The sequence below is a fragment of the Helianthus annuus genome, chromosome 8, assembly GCF_002127325.2.
Source record: "Helianthus annuus cultivar XRQ/B chromosome 8, HanXRQr2.0-SUNRISE, whole genome shotgun sequence".
In the NCBI taxonomy this organism is placed as follows: Eukaryota; Viridiplantae; Streptophyta; class Magnoliopsida; order Asterales; family Asteraceae; genus Helianthus; species Helianthus annuus.
The window spans coordinates 34,154,799-34,171,019 of record NC_035440.2 but is presented as its reverse complement, the minus strand read 5'-3'; the positions used below and the strand labels follow the sequence as shown (position 1 = coordinate 34,171,019).

At 36.4% G+C, this 16,221-nt stretch overlaps 1 protein-coding gene and 1 pseudogene across 1 annotated transcript; one reads left to right on the top strand and one right to left on the bottom strand.

The window, feature by feature from the left end:
* Positions 1-4,974: 4,974 nt before the first annotated feature.
* On the top strand, positions 4,975-9,606 carry LOC110869850 (annotated as a pseudogene).
* Positions 9,607-13,971: 4,365 nt separating this feature from the next.
* LOC110869849 (probable UDP-arabinose 4-epimerase 2) lies at positions 13,972-15,949 on the bottom strand. Its single transcript, XM_022119061.1, has 6 exons — positions 15,887-15,949; positions 15,683-15,796; positions 15,497-15,604; positions 15,235-15,326; positions 14,998-15,139; positions 13,972-14,058 (listed from the first exon to the last, which is right to left on the bottom strand). The coding sequence occupies exons 1-6, from the start codon at positions 15,947-15,949 to the stop codon at positions 13,972-13,974; spliced, it is 606 nt and encodes a 201-aa protein (XP_021974753.1).
* Between the last annotated feature and the right edge of the window lie 272 nt (positions 15,950-16,221).

Here is a 16,221-nt window from a genome sequence, read left to right as displayed (position 1 = left end):
TGAGGGGAAGGCCTTTCGGTATCTCATCCGGGAAAACATCCGCGAACTCGGCGAGCAATGGGTGGATCTCGGATGGTGGTGTGGGAGCGACGAGGTTCTCCTCGGCGATAACTAACCCGAGGATTAATGTGGAGCCGGTAACCCGTGAATAATCGAGCAACTCACTCCGGGAGAGGATCATGGCCGCGGTTTGGGAGGGCCTCGGATCGAAGGGTGTGAGCGTTATGTTGACACCATCCTTTTCAAACGAATATGTATTTCGAAAACCATCGTGTTTCGTCCGGCGATCGTATTGCCACGGGCGTCCCAATAAAATGTGGCAAGCATCCATCAGGATAACTTCGCACCAAACTTCGTCCACATACTTGTTCCTGATGGAAAACGGAACCAAACACCGGTGTGTCACCTTAACAATGTTTCCCTTTTTTAGCCACGAGAGCTGGTAAGGATCGGGATGATCCTGTTTGTCGAGGCCCAGTTTTTCAACCATCATAGACGAGACCATGTTTTCGCAACTCCCCCCATCGATAATGATCGTGCATACTTTTCCTTTGGACGTACATTTGGTGTGGAAAATATTATTCCGTAACCACGAAGTTTCGTCGGCGTCAGTGGCTACGGACGAGTTAAGGACACGTTGAGCGATTAAAGCTTCACCCCGATCGGGGTATAATGTCTCGGAGGGCTCGATGTCGGCCTCGGTGTCGGTGTCATAAACTGGCCCCATATCCTCGGTAAGTGCCACGGTTTGACGGTTCGGACATTCACAGCGGAAATGACCGATTCCTTGACACTTATAACACCGCTGTACAGACTGAGATGTGGCCGGAGGTTGCTGGGCTGGGCCTGGTGGAGCAGTAGGCGCACCGTCGGCTTTGATTGGGCCCGGACGGTTCGCTGGAGTATTTGAGGTTTGGGCTGGCCTGGTGACGGGAAATTTGGCTTTTGCTTGTTGTTGTTTTTCGATCCGCTGAGCCAGTCGACAAACGTCATCAAAGGACCAATATGGTTGTAGCTGAACGGCGTCGGACAAATCGGTGCACAGGCCACCAAGAAAACGCGCGATTACCTGTTCTTCGTCTTCGTCTAACCCGCAACGCATGCGTAGTTTATCGAATTTGAGGACGAACTCGGCAACGGTTGAGGATCCCTGTTTATAATTATGGTATTCCAAATACGATTCTTGCCTGTGATGTACCGAAGAAACTTTGCTGTGAGGAGTTTCTTCATCTTCTCCCACGACTGCACCTTCTGCTTGCCCTCGAGAACCCGTTTGCGTCTGATATGTTCCCACCATAACGACGCGTGCTTTCGAAACTTAACAGCGACAAGCTTTACCTTTAAATGATCTGGAATATCCCGTAACTCGAAAACCCGTTCGACGGTGTGAAGCCATTCAATGAAATCGTCAGGTTGGACCTGTCCCTCGAATTCCAGAATTTCCACCCGAATACCCAAGGAACGGATGGGATCTGTCGGTGGCGGTGAGTGATACCGAGGGCGTCGGCCCCCAAACGGGTTATGAAAGTCATCGTGCCCGGCATGGTAATCCGACTCCGTGCGTTCGTCATCCCTCTGATCGTGCAGAAACTCCAAATCCCGAATGCGTTGGTGCAACCTTGCGATCTCGTCATCTCGAGGATCACGTGGATTATCGCCGTTGCCTCCTGCGGCGTATCGACGGTGATGTTCCCGCTGATCTCGAAAAAATTCTGCCATGGCTCTACGTGGAAAAGAAGAAACTTTCGAACGTAGATTCGCCGCCGGAGGCAACGACGGAGTTCCTTTTAATCCGCGAGGATATGGTGATCATTCTCGTAGATTCGCCGCCCGAGGCAACTAGATTGTGGACCATGCAAACTTTCGTGAATCATGTGATGGTTATCATCCCTGTAGATTCGCCGCCGGAGGCAACGAGGATCCTGACCTTATCTATGATTCTTCTCCCGTATTTGATGAGTATGAGGATGATGTGTGGTATGCTTGGGCAACCGGTAGTTCATATCGTTGTGGTTTTGATGAAGCGATTTCCAAGTTTTGTAGTATTGAAAGTGTTGAAGTTGGTGGTTCTACGGTGGTGATGGGTGGTTCGGCGACTATCTATTGGATTCAATGTGCTTCTACGGTAAGTCCATCCTTTATGCCGAAAAAAACTATAAGATTGGATGTTGGCCTAAGGATTTTGGGATTTCAAATGGAATGGGATTTTTCGAATATTCAGAAAACAGGGGTGATATTATGCGATCACGTGCATGTAGATAATATCTTTAAAAATGGTGGGGCATATACACCTGTACAAGCTTCTCAAATTGAATCATGTGAAATATTTAATAATGAGAAAGGTTTAAATGAGTTAGTGGATCAATGTTCATACAACACAAATTGTAAAGGTCCACTTCTGATTATTCCTATTGGCCCATTACATTTAAGTAATGTAGGTCTTTCTAGGCCATGTAAACTTACGGTGGAGCAGCAGCAGTACACAAATAATGTCATTGAGCATTTTCATGGTGGGCCTACAATGCCAGTAAGCCCAACAACGAAATGCAACAAAAAAACTGATGGATTTATCGGTTTGGCGAGCCTAATTAAAATAATAAAATCGGTTGACTATGATGCTACTCGAATCCAGTTTGATACTATTCATGTGCTTGTTTGTGATCAAAATGTTACTTCAAAAGGTGCAAAAAAGTGGAACAAGAAACGATCTGATGTTTCTATTGACCCGGGTGGTCCAGGTCCTGAGTTGGGCGAGATGAACCATAAAGTTAAGTTGGATAAGCGGTTCATAATAAAAAGCAATAGGGTTGAGGTTCCTTTTGATCCCGGTGGGTTTGGTTCAATAACAAAACTCGAGGACGAGTTTTTCTCGAAGAGGGGGAGAATGATGCAGATTATATTAATATTTATTTTTATTATATAGTTAGATTTCAATTTCCTATTTTATCGTATTTGTTTCCTAGTTACATTATGATTTAACCTATAAGTAGGGAGTTAGGGTTTATTGTTTATTTAGTTTTTGATTGATTTTGAATTAAAAGATGGAACCATTTGGTTCGTTTATCAGTCTTTGATTAGTCAATTGTTCTTGAGCCATTTGAGTATGCTTCCGATCTGTATCACATGGTCTACAATTGGGGGTCATGAAAGCGTAGCATTAAGGTTATGAATAATTAGTAGGTGGTACGTATGTGTGTTAGCTTTGGTTTGGGGACTTAAATGATCTTACACTTTAGGTAGACGTTGCATATGACTTTCTTCGTGTTGTGTCAAACTAGATCAACTTTGCATGTCTATATGTTATATATCATGTTGTATGTGCTCCTATTCTTACTATCATGTTGTACCACTCCTTTTATTATTGGTATATTTTTGTTTCTATATATTTTGTTTTGTGTGTTTGTTGTTGTATATTTTGGAGTCAGGGGTATCCGTGTAAGCAACCTCTCTATCTTCGGTGATGCAGGTAAGGTATGTTTACATCTTACTGTTCTCAAACACTATTTCTCTTGTGAGAGTCGAACCCAGGACCTAATGTTTCCTAAGTCTTATCACACCCCTAAGATGCCACTAGGTTATAATGCCATGGGCAATAGCAAAAAATATTGGTTGCATGTCGTAAAGAAGCAAAAAATGTTGTTCAAAATATGATCGGTTGATGCATGTCTTATGTCTTGTTTTTGCCAAGACACCCCGCATGATGGATGATTTTGATGACATCATCCATATCAAACTAAGCTAAATCGCCTTTATTAATTGCATTATGATATTCTTTCTCACACCTCGACCCGTAGCGGAATAGGTGATCGGGGCATGATTGAGTTGACTCGAGAGCTTATGACTTGCTATTACTTGTTTTTAAATAATCATTAATCTAAACTGAATGTTTCACATAACAAATCTATATATATATATATATATATAAACATGATAAATAAGGGCTGATGTGTCATGATATAAGGGCTTGGAAAATGATGTGGCATCACCATAGGCACTCTAGAATTTGGTTTTGGCTCCAAAATTTCGGGTCTTTTTTTCTTTATATGGGCAGACAAGGGATCCGGATTTTGACCCGGGTATATATTGTTTCTAAACTCACGGCTTCTTTCCCACCACTCAAACCCTAATTTCATTTTCAATTAGATTCTTCTCTGTCGTTTCTTCTCTACCTCTCTATTACGTTTGTGAATCAGTGGTAATGGTACACACAATTGTTGATCGCTTTAATGACTGAACCCTAAATCTCCTAAGATCGTTTGTTGTGTATCTTCCTGTATTCACATCTTTTGTTCATAGTTTTCGATCAACGAAACAGGTAATTACTTATTCTAATTTGCTCTGATTAATTCTATGTATCAATTTTTGTTTCTGTTTGCACTAAACCTCTTCTATGTGATTGAATCCTAAATCTCCTAAGATCGATTCGTTTTCATACCAATATAGATTCTGGGCTCGGATTTAATGGCGTCTTGAGTTACTCTTCTTTGTTGGAAAAGTGCACATATCCGTGTTATCTGGTACATCTCAAAAAGTTATGTTTTACGTATTCGAATGAAAGTTGCGTTGTTAGTTGTCCGTCAATTGTTGATGAAAATCGATTAAAATGCTCAATTGTGTAGATATTAGGTTTTTAGACGTGTAATGTGATGTTTATAAGTAGGGTTTCATATCTAAATGAGGGTGTATGGATGTAGGTTTAAAAGTGATTATTGTTGTTTCAAAGTTCAAGGATCTTAACAGTCGGTAAATTAAAGTTAGAGATGGTTCTTCAAATTTGGGTTTTTAAAAGTTAGAATCAGAATCAATTTTGTAAAACAATACAAAATCTATTGTTCTAAGTTGGGTCATCTCTATGCTGGTGTAAAGGGGTCTTTGGAAGTGTGTTCTTAAAGAGATTAATCGTTATTGTTGTGACATGGTGATTCTAAAGAAGATAGTGAATTAAATGTAAATTTTCTATTTATGGTTTCTTATATGTCTACAATTTTGGTATATGTAACGTAATTGTTTCTACAGGCTTACTACCTTTTGTAAGTGCAGCTCTAGCATTCCCCTTTTATATGGCGTAACTCGTAAGAGGATTCTTCATTGTCAATTATCAAGCGGGTCAACTTTTCAATTTGTTTTTTGACTTTATTCGTGTTGTATTTTATCTAAAACGGGCAACGCTTTAAATCCTAGCTGAGGATATGGGTCAGATAGGTTGGAAGTCGCTAAAAGATTTTTCAAATGCTTAAAACCTACTAAATTGGTTTATCAACACACTGGTCAACTAATCAGCATTGTTTTTTTTTCTTTTCTGAAAAAAGTAGTTATATGTTGAGTTCAGGACTAGCTCATCAAAGGCACCCATTATTGATTCATCAAAGCCACTGCCACCTCAAACAAATTTTTGGAGACCTTATATTTTTTATAGTATGCTGAACTGGCGACTAAGGTTCAGGGGATGTGTAAGTCGATCAGAGTGACACTAGATCAGCATATTTTGCGTGAAGAGCTTGAATTATGGCCTTTGTTCGATATGCATTTTTCTATCGAGGAGCAAGATAAGCTCGTGGGTCGAATCATTGGTACTACGGGTGCTGAGGTGTTGTAGTCGATGTTGCCATGGGTGACATTTGTACTTACTCAAGAAGAACAAGACAGAATGATGGACACATGGAAACAAGCTACCAAAAATACGATGTTTACCAAGTGGCTTAATGAATGGTGGGACGAATCTTCTCCTTCAGATGCATCATCTTCAGTGTCAGATAAAAATATTTCACAAGGTTTGTTATTCCAGTCTCTCTGTTTGTTTTAACTTTTTAGGGGATATCTTAGTTATATTGTTTTTTTTAATTTCATTTAGGATCTGAATTACATGAAGTGTTAGATCCAAATGGTTATACCTTCAACCTCGGTTGGAAAGATATATATTCGGATGAATGAAAATGAGCTTGAATCAGAAATGAGAAAAGTTTCCAGTGATCCGATTCTTGATCCCCGAAGGAAGGCTTATCTCATGCAAAACCTTATGACCAGGTGTGTTTGATTTTCCCCTTATCTTTTTTGGTTTTTTTTTTTTTTTTCATTTTTATGGTAATTTCAGTTATTTTAAAGAGTAAAATGCCATTTTCGTCCCTAAGGTTTGGCCACTTTTGCGACTTTTGTCCAAAGGTTTGTTTTCCTGCATCCGCATCCAAAAGGTTTGAAACCTTGCCATTTTCAGCCAAGTCGTTAACTCCATCCATTTTTCTTCGTTAAATGAGGGCCATTTTTGTCTTTTTAGACATTTTTTATTAAAATAAAAAACACTATAAGAAATAAAGATCCACCTCTGTTGACTTTCTCCCCACCAAACCCTTTAAACATCACAAAAATGTCTAAAAAGACGAAAATACCCTTGACTTGGCGTTAAAAAATGGATGGAGTTAACGAGTTGGATGAAAATGGCAAGATTCAAACCTTTTGGACCCAGATGCGGAAAATCAAAACTTTTGGATGAAAGTCGCAAAAGTAACAAAACCTCAGGGACGAAAATCGGAAAATGGCATTTTACTCTATTTTAAATTAAGTCAAAACAAGTTAAACATTCTTGCTGACTAATTAAATTAATGGTCAACGTGGCCGTTGGATAGCCGCTCAACAGAAATTACCTCAAGGAAGTGAAAGCGACGAATCAGATAGCGAACGTCTACACAGATGCTCGCCTTCGTTTCGTGACGAAGATAAACAAATCTTCGGTTGTGAACACTATAAACGCAACTGCAAGCTTCGTGCTGCATATTGTCAAAAGCTATTTACATGCAGGTTCTGTCATGATAATGTCAGTGACCATACAATGGACAGGTTACCACTCCTTTTCCACTGAGTAATAGTTTAATGGTTTAATAATAAAACTTACTTATTTATTTACTATATCAGGAAAGCTACAACTGAAATGATGTGTATGAATTGCTTGAAAGTTCAACCCGTTGGGCCAGTTTGCTCAACCCCATTTTGCAATGGACTTTCAATGGCAAAATATTATTGTAGCTATTGCAAGTTCTTCGATGATAAAAGGTGATTAAACAGTTAAACACTTAAACTTATGATACGCATCAAGATTTTCAAAAACATTTATTTGTATATTTAATATTTTCAGGATGGTATATCATTGCCCGTTTTGCAACTTATGTCGGCTTGGACAGGGTCTCGGAATCGACTTTTTTCATTGTATGACGTGTAACTACTGTTTGGGGATAAAGTTATTGGATCATAAGTGTAGGGAGAAAGGTTTGGAAACAAATTTCCCTATTTGCTGTGATTTTTTATTTACGTCAAGTGCAGCCGTTAAAGCGCTTCCCTGCGGTTATTTTATGCACTCTGCTTGCTTCCAGGTGGCACGATGTTACCTTTTATGTTTCTATATTCGAAATCTTTGTTGCTGATTACTTAATTATTGTCGTCTTTGCTTTTCAATAGGCGTATGCTTGCACACACTACATCTGTCCTATATGCAGCAAATCTATGGGAGATATGTCGGTAAGCGACTGCTTTTTTATTTACTTAGGTTTAAACTCAATTTACTAAGGGAAAGGTTTTGGTAACTCGAAGGATATGCATCTTCAAAGGGAGTCGACTATCTTTAAATTGTGTATCCACTGTATCACTAATTTATGTAACATGAGACTTTGTATTTTATTTTATTTGTACACTTGATATTTATCTTAATAGTTTTCTCCAACCCGGATAGCACCCGGGTGATAACCTAGTAATTTAAATAAACAGTTACAAATGAGACATTGATCATAACCACTAAGCTACATTTATCCGTTTCTTGTTAACTAAGGCCCATCCTATGTCCAATCTTCTCTTCAAGCATGTTCACCTGTATCATGTGTAAAAATAGTTTTTTGGGTCAACAAAGGTTGGTGAATAGATCTTTATTTGTTTTTATTAAACTTTAAAAGTTTATTTGATTTTATTTAATAAAAATTATTTAACATGCAATACTAAGTGTAATAGGTGACATAAATCAATTAATCCAATAATCAACCAATCCATATGTAAATAATGTAACATGACATAACAAACTATAAGAAATGAAACAATGATGTGATTCAAGCCCCGAAAGGCGAAAGCGATACTATGAATCCATGATGCGATTCAAGCCCCGAAAGGCGAAAAGCGAAACAATGATGCGATTCAAGCCCCGAAAGGCGAAAAGCGAAACCTTGAAACAATGATGTGATTCAATCCCCGAAAGGCGAAAAGCGAAGCCTTGAAACCATGACACAAAGCGGTAAACACGTATAGCATATGAATGAAACAAGCAATGCAACACATGAAATAAACATAAGCACATATGACACTTAACTTGGCATGTTATAGAAAAAATATACGAAACATAGAAAATGTGACATATGAAACACCCCAAAAAGTTAAAGTGATAAAAAAGGGAGAAAAGTAAGATCTACCCACAGTGGTTGCGTTTGCGATTCCTTGTAAAATAACACAGGAGTAAAGTTGGGAAATCCAAAAGAACGAACACGATTACCCTAAACGATAAAAATACCATATAACGATCTAATTAATATTTACAAGTTAGATAATAATCCTAATATGTACGGTTTATAATCTAACTAAAATTTATATCATCATCCAAAACACGTTAAATGTTGTTACAAACATATTTCAAATGTCGCCCTACGGGTTCTCTTTTTCTAAAATCTATCCAAAACATCATGAGGTACTTTCTTAAGCAAGTCTTTCTCTATATAACATATACAACTATCACCTAAATTTTTAAGATTATTCACATCAACAAGTTTTGAATTTCAACTTTTCAAACACTCTACTAGAATCATATAATCAATAAGAGATTAAGAGACAACAAACTCATCCTATAAAGACTAGAACAACCCAAAAATACCTCAAAACACATAAAAGTTTAAACCTTTTTAACCTATCATATTATCTCTTGAGTCTTGAACAAAATCACATAAACATCAAAATTCCCAAAAACAAAACATGTACCTGTCTAATATTTGCGATTACAAGTTGTTGGTGGTCGGAAATTTGCAGTCGAATGGGGCTAGGTGTCGTCGAAGTCGCTAGCAGTAGGCTGAGGGAGGGCGGGAGTCGCACGCACAGGCAGTCGAATTGGGTTTGTTGTTTTGTGGACTGATTTTGTTTAATTAAAGTAGTAATTTGGGTTGGGCTTGAATTGATATTAACTTATTGGGCTTGATGTTTGGTTACAAGAATGAATACAAGTTTAATCAAAAGGATTAATGGGCTAACTTGTTTACATAATTTGGTCGGGTTTCAATCCGTGTTCACAAATTTTTTTTTATATAAATTCCTAACATTTTTTCTAAGGGCTGCGGATGAAAATTTCCAAGGGGTGCGGTCGGAATTTTTGGCGAAAAATAGCACTAAAGTTTTTTTTTTCAAGGGGTGCGGCTGCCCACCCACGTCATAAGGTGGATCTGCCCCTACCCCTGTAACACTAATAAATCCGCCCTGCCCGCACCATTTTTTGTGCATGGCAAACAACATATCAATAACAACTATTCTGCTATAAAAGTCTATACGTTTAATTTTTTTATTCTAATCCAGGTTCATGGGCGAAGCTTTTAAGGGGCGGGAGGGGGCGGCCGACCCCCCGAACTTTTCGCTCAGTAGTGGAAAGTATGTAGTTTTCGTATAGAAATTTTGGGTATATATGTTTTCGACCCCTCGGTTTTATAGAAACTTTTAGGTCCTGTGATTTCCGCGTCCCCGGTCGGAAATTTCAAGCTTCGCCACTGTCCAGGTTATCTCATTTTCTATCCTTGTTCATCTCTACTTAATATAATACATTTATTTATTTATTTTTTGAACGACAAATTTGGATCACTGACAGACCATTGGAGTATTATCGTGCCACCAGCGGAACCACCCGATCATATACATCTCCACTAGGCATAATGTCTATACACTAATTCAGTAGAAAACCCATGTAAAACCCTCTTATGGGAATCGAACCCATGAACGATTGGTCCTAAATTCTTATCCCACTCTATAGATGTCACTAGGCTATAAAGCTATGGGCAATATAATACATTTATTTAATAAACAAAGGGTTATTGGATTTTATCACCCCAACTGTTGGCTATTGACCGCTGCCACCCCCTAACTATCACTTTGACGCCCGTCACCCCCAACGTAACACTTAGTGTGTTCTGTCACCACGTCGTTAACTGATTACTAACTTTTGATCATGTTACTATACTTTTGGGGGTGTCATAGGGATCTTAGGAAGGTTTTAGGGATCTTAGGACACCTCCAAAAGTATAGTAACATGATCAAAATGATCAGTTAACGATATGGTGACAAAACACACTAAGTGTTAAGATGAGGATAACGGATGTCAAAGTGATAGTTGAAGGTGATAGCGGCCAATAACCAATAGAGTGATGAAATCCAATAATCCACAAACAAAACACCACTTTGCTTTAAGAAGTACTCCCTTCATTCTAAACTTACATATTTCTATTTTAGTTAGTTTAAATATAGTATTTAACTAGGTTATCGCCCGCGAACTTCGCGGGTAGGAAAATTTACTTTATATTAATCAAACTATGTCAGAAAGTTGTTTTATAATTGTTTTGAATTGAAAGTTGTAGTCATTAGGGTTGCGAACAAACTTGTTTTTTAATTGTTTTGAATTGAAAGTTGTAGTCGTTAGGGTTGCGAGTAAGGTTAGAAACTTTGGGCAAGAACTGGAGGCAGAAATTTGCCTCACTGAATGACCCACGACAAAAAAAAAACTTTTATTTATTATAACAGATTATTAGAACTTTATTAATATTTTGTCCGTTCTTTATTATAACACTTAACATGTACAAAAAAATAAAAAAAAAACTATAATGAATTCTCCAAGCCTTTAACACCACCATTGTCACCAACCTTTGAAAAATACAAACACAATATCTTTTGATATGCACAATCACATTGGTTGAGTACCACACATATAGGCCAAACAGGTTGAAAGTTGACTGTAGTGCAATCCAAATTTCAAATGCATAGTTTTCAAATGTATTTATTATTGTTATAATATTATTTACGTAACTATATTTGACCTATTAATTATTATTTACAAAACATACTAAAAGTGGTTTTTGAAACTTTAAAAGTTAAACATAAGAGGTAAAATCTTACTTCATAATAATAGATTGTCAATTTGTAAACAAAATTATTAACTCAAAATTATAAAATAAATCTATCTATGGAGTATGCATTGGTAAACATACACGACATTCTCAAAATTACAGAGACAAATTTCAATAGTTTGTTTGATTTGCAAAATATTTTATAAATTGATATTAACAAACGGGAAAAAATAAAGATAAAATATAAATTATTAATGTTTTGTTTATTAACAAATTCGAAACCTTAAATTTTTACCTACTTTGATTTTAAAAATATAAGAAAGTACTCACGGTTACGTTATTGATGGTTTTAAATTCAATTTGTTTGTTTTTAAAAATAAATTAATTTGGAAATTCAAATTGTTTGTGTAAAAAAATATTCATGTATTGATCAAACTAGCTTAAGAACCCGTGTATTACACGGGTTGATTAAAAATAATATCTTATAATCATCGTCGTTTACATAAAATGTTATGAATAAATACACGTGTTGAAACGGATCAGGTAAAAGCCTTTTATTAACCATCAATATGCAGAAATCACAATTCGTTAAAAATCTCTTTATACACAACATTAGTTGTTTTATCTGTAGGTTTTCCGTTGTTGTCAAGTATGAGTAGTTTGACCCCATCTCTTGTTTTCAACCCTTGATAAGGCAACGATCACAAGTCGTTGAAAATCGCTTTATAAACCACATTAGTTGTTTTATCTGTAGGTTTCTCGTTGTCAAGTATTAGTAGTTTGACTCCATCTTGTGTTTTTACCTTTGATAAATCAACATACAATTGACCATTAGAGAAGACGGGTTGTTTCAAGTACAAACCAACTTTTATGGTGTGTTAATTTTAAAATCTATTTGGTTCTTTTAAACTGAATTTAAAGTTGAGGAAAAAAATTTACACATTCACATGTGTAGGCCAAATAAATGATAAGTTAAATCTTTTTAATTTGCATGAACTTTTAAAACTAAGGGTTCTAATATTCCCAAAAGTTACAAAAATAATACTTTGGAGAGGCATTTTGTAGGATAGAATAGCAATTTCGGTTTTGCAGCGTGTTCAAGCTCAAAAAATTAATAATGTCTGCAATGAAGATTTTAATATCTTTGTTAGTATAAATAGGTCAAATAGATAATTTAATTCTTTTTATAGTTAAAATAGAAAGGGCTCGATGAAAATGAACAAAAAGAAAAAGTTCGGCCAGGTTTTAATCCATGCACTTGTGGTTTTAGTTCCTTTGATCAATATGACTTCATCGTCTGCAATACGCTCCTCCACGACTTTGTCTGCATATCCTATGAATGATGAATCAAAACCTTCTTAACCCTCTGTGTGAGCAAATGTTGACTCCTGTACAAAACCAAAAAGCGAAAACTCAAACTCACCGCATGTAGAACTGGAAAAACTCAAATATCTCCTTTAAGAAAACTTACAAACAACATACATTTATTTGTAGTAGAAAAATAAGCAAATTCTAGAACGTATAAGCAAATGTAGAAAGGGTTGGACTCGGTTGTACTCGCAACGAAATCTGGCACGATTTTGGGATCATAGAAGCGGTTGTTATGAATATCAAAACAGGTCTTATCGGATCAATCAAAAAGGAATCAGGTCCAAACAGGTTATCACACCAACACTTAAACCTTTTTTTTTTCTAAAACTTCAATAAAATCTTCAAATGAAACGACTTTTGAAGTTGTATGCTTCAAAAAGTGACTCATGGTTTTGTTCGACCATATGACTCGTTCCGCTTTTAGCTAAACTTTTTAATTTAACAAACCTGATCCGTTTGACCAAAAACACAACCCAAAAGCAAACTTAATAAGTAAACTGGTCAAAACTGCCACCTCTTAACATAGCAAATTATCATTATCTCAAGAATCCACCACGTTTTAGTATAAAGAAAACACCATTACAAAGATGGAATGGTCAGACATGCCATCTTTAGCACCAATATTGGTTCATGCTAATGTATTAACAAAGAAAAAAATCCTACCCAAATTCATAATACACGATCCAAGTATATAGTAGACTATTTCTATTTCGGGAGATAACACTTAACAAAAAACACAAAATAACATAAATGGAATCGGTCTCCAATAGGGATGTGCAAGTGGTTTCAGGTACCGGTTCAAAACCAGGTTCGGTACTGGTTAAAAATTTCCCGAACCGACTCGAAAAATTGATACCAATTCGGTACCGACCTTTAGCGTTTTCGGTACCAATATTTGCCAGTTTTCACCTTCAATATTGGTTTGTACATGTACCGAACCACAATTTTCGGGAAAAAAAAAGTACACTTGAATCAACCCGTTTAGCCATTTGCCTAAAATCAATTAAGTAATTGGAAATTTTAAGAAAAAAACTAAAAAAAAAAATAACACCCATTTAACCAGTTGGTGACAATGTACATCCTGACTTGACTCGTTGGTGATAATCTACAGCCTAAATTGACCCATTTTCCTATATCCATTAAAAGAAATTGTTTTTTTAAGAAAAAAACTATTATAAATACTCCCAATTGACCGGTTACTGACAAAGTACGATCTGAGCCACAACCGAAGGTTCACCCATTTGCCAAATATAATCTACCTTCTCCATCATTAAGAATAAATGCGATGTTTTCTTGTTTCTAAGAATTAGTTTTATATTGTAAAATCTAAAAGTCGTAAAGATACATAGAAAAATAAGAAGGGGTACAACGCTTACCAGAATCTTGCTCTCGATAGTGATGTGTCAATCGTCAAGTTACAGGCGGAAATCAATTGTTTTGGGTTACCGGAATCTTTTTCTCGACGGTGATGTATCAGTTGTCAAGTGAGTTGCTCAACTCGTCTAAGAAAAAAGTTAGAATGAAACGGTAAACATGTGGCGAAACACGCATGAAGATATGGAAAGCACTGAAGAGCATAAAAAATGATATAATTAAAGTTTATGTTTTGTGAGCCTACAAATGTAGAAAGGGATGGACTCGGTTCTACTCACAACAAAATCTCGAATGATCTTGGGATCATAGAAGCAGCTGTTATGAATATCAAAACAGGTCTTATCGGATCAATCGAAAAGGAATTAGGTCCAAACAGGTTATCACACTAACACTTAAACCTTCTTTTCTAAAACTTCAATAAAATCTTCAAATGAAACGACTTTTGAAGTTGTATGCCTCAAAAAGTGACTCATAGTTTTGTTTGACCATATGCCCCATTCCGCTTTCAGCTAAACTTTTGAATTTAACAAACCTGACCCGTTTGACCAAAAACACAACCCAAACCAACTTAATAAGTAAAGTGGTCAAAGCCGCCACTTCTCAAGATGGCAAATTATCATTACCTCAAGAATCCACCACATTTTAGCATAAAAGAAACACCACTACAAAACTTCCAAATCAAACCGTGTTAGTTTTTTTTAACGGCAAACATCTATATAAAGATATAAAAAACGGGTCGGCAAGAAAGTGAACTACATCCACACATTGTGAATATTGAAATCTCTCCATCAATATAAAAATATAGAATGTTATCTAACGGCGTTAGTGTCGACATTTGATAAAAAACAAAAATAGTTAATAATCATGAAAGTGAAACAATCGGAAAACCATAACCAGCATGCCAACTCAATCTGATTTATCAATTAAACCCCTAAAGTTCATGGGCCCAGCAAAGAATGGTAAGTGTATATGCCAGAAAACAAACTTTATATCAAATTAGAAACCAAATGGCAGCACATTTACGCTACTTATTACAAAAAAGATAACAAAACAAAAACAATCAGAAAACATAATCTTCATGCTAATTCAATCAGATTCATGAATTAAAACCCTAGAGCCCATGGTACGGTACCTGAGGAGTTGCTTCGGTAATCGGCATCTTCTCACGCTCTCCATAAGTCGCACATGTGCTCGAATATATCAAAGTATTAACATTATGTGCGGCCATAGCCTCCAGTACCACCAGCGTATTCGATGTAATATTGTGATAATACCTGCATAATTATAATAAAAATAGGTATTTAGACACGTTTGTAAAATCCAGTCAACAAAAGTTTAACAAAAATATTTATATAAAGCGAGTACTTACTTTAAAGGATCAAGAGTACTCTCCCCAACATAAGCAACCGCTGCAAAATGCATAACCGCATCGAATGCGTTTTCTGAAAAGATTTTGTGTACCTGAAATGTATTTTTATCAAGGAAACAAACATGTCACACATGCATGTTTTATCTTACGCATACTTTGGTCCTACTGGTTAGCAGGGTATTGGTGCGTGAGTTTTCCCTAACAGGTTCTTTCGGTTACCAAAAAAAATAACAGAAAATAATAGTTAAGTTTAGTTGGATACGGCTTTTACATCTCCCAAATCAGCATAAATGAATTGAAGTCTCCTGTGTTCGGGAAACAATTCTTGAAGAACTTTGACTGCAACTATGTTTCCACGAGAGAGATTATCCTATAACACAAGTATACGAATTTAGTTTGTATTGTAGTTGAATATTGGTAAACTATTAATAAAAATCTAAAGGCGTACCACTATAGTTACACGGTAAGAGTCTTTGAGAAGGCGTAGTGTAGCATGGGAACCGATATAGTGAACGCCTTCAGTTACTAAAACATGAGTAACCCCTGCTTCAGACCTAAAGAACTTCAAAGAAAAAGATATTAGAGATTAATTAGTGTATAAGATAATCGCAGATGTATGAAATCACCCCTGTTAGAGATTAAGTGTTTAGACCCGTTTGACCCGTTGATAGTTTCCAACAACATTGAGCACACCATATTCATCGATTAAAGGCATTTTAGCTTAATAAAACATTTCATACCCTGTTAAAAACTGTTCAAAATAGATGTTGGTCAACTCATAAAAAATCTACATCTTTGACTTTTAAAAAGGCAGAATACACAAAATCACTAAGTTATATTTTCTAGCCACCTGAACAAATTTAAAAAGGATATTCACTTAAATACCTTTCGTTAGTGATTATTTTCCATCATAACTCATCCCATGTATAGGGAACCAATTTCAATATCATGTAATATCACCACCATATATTGCCTTCACCCCATGTA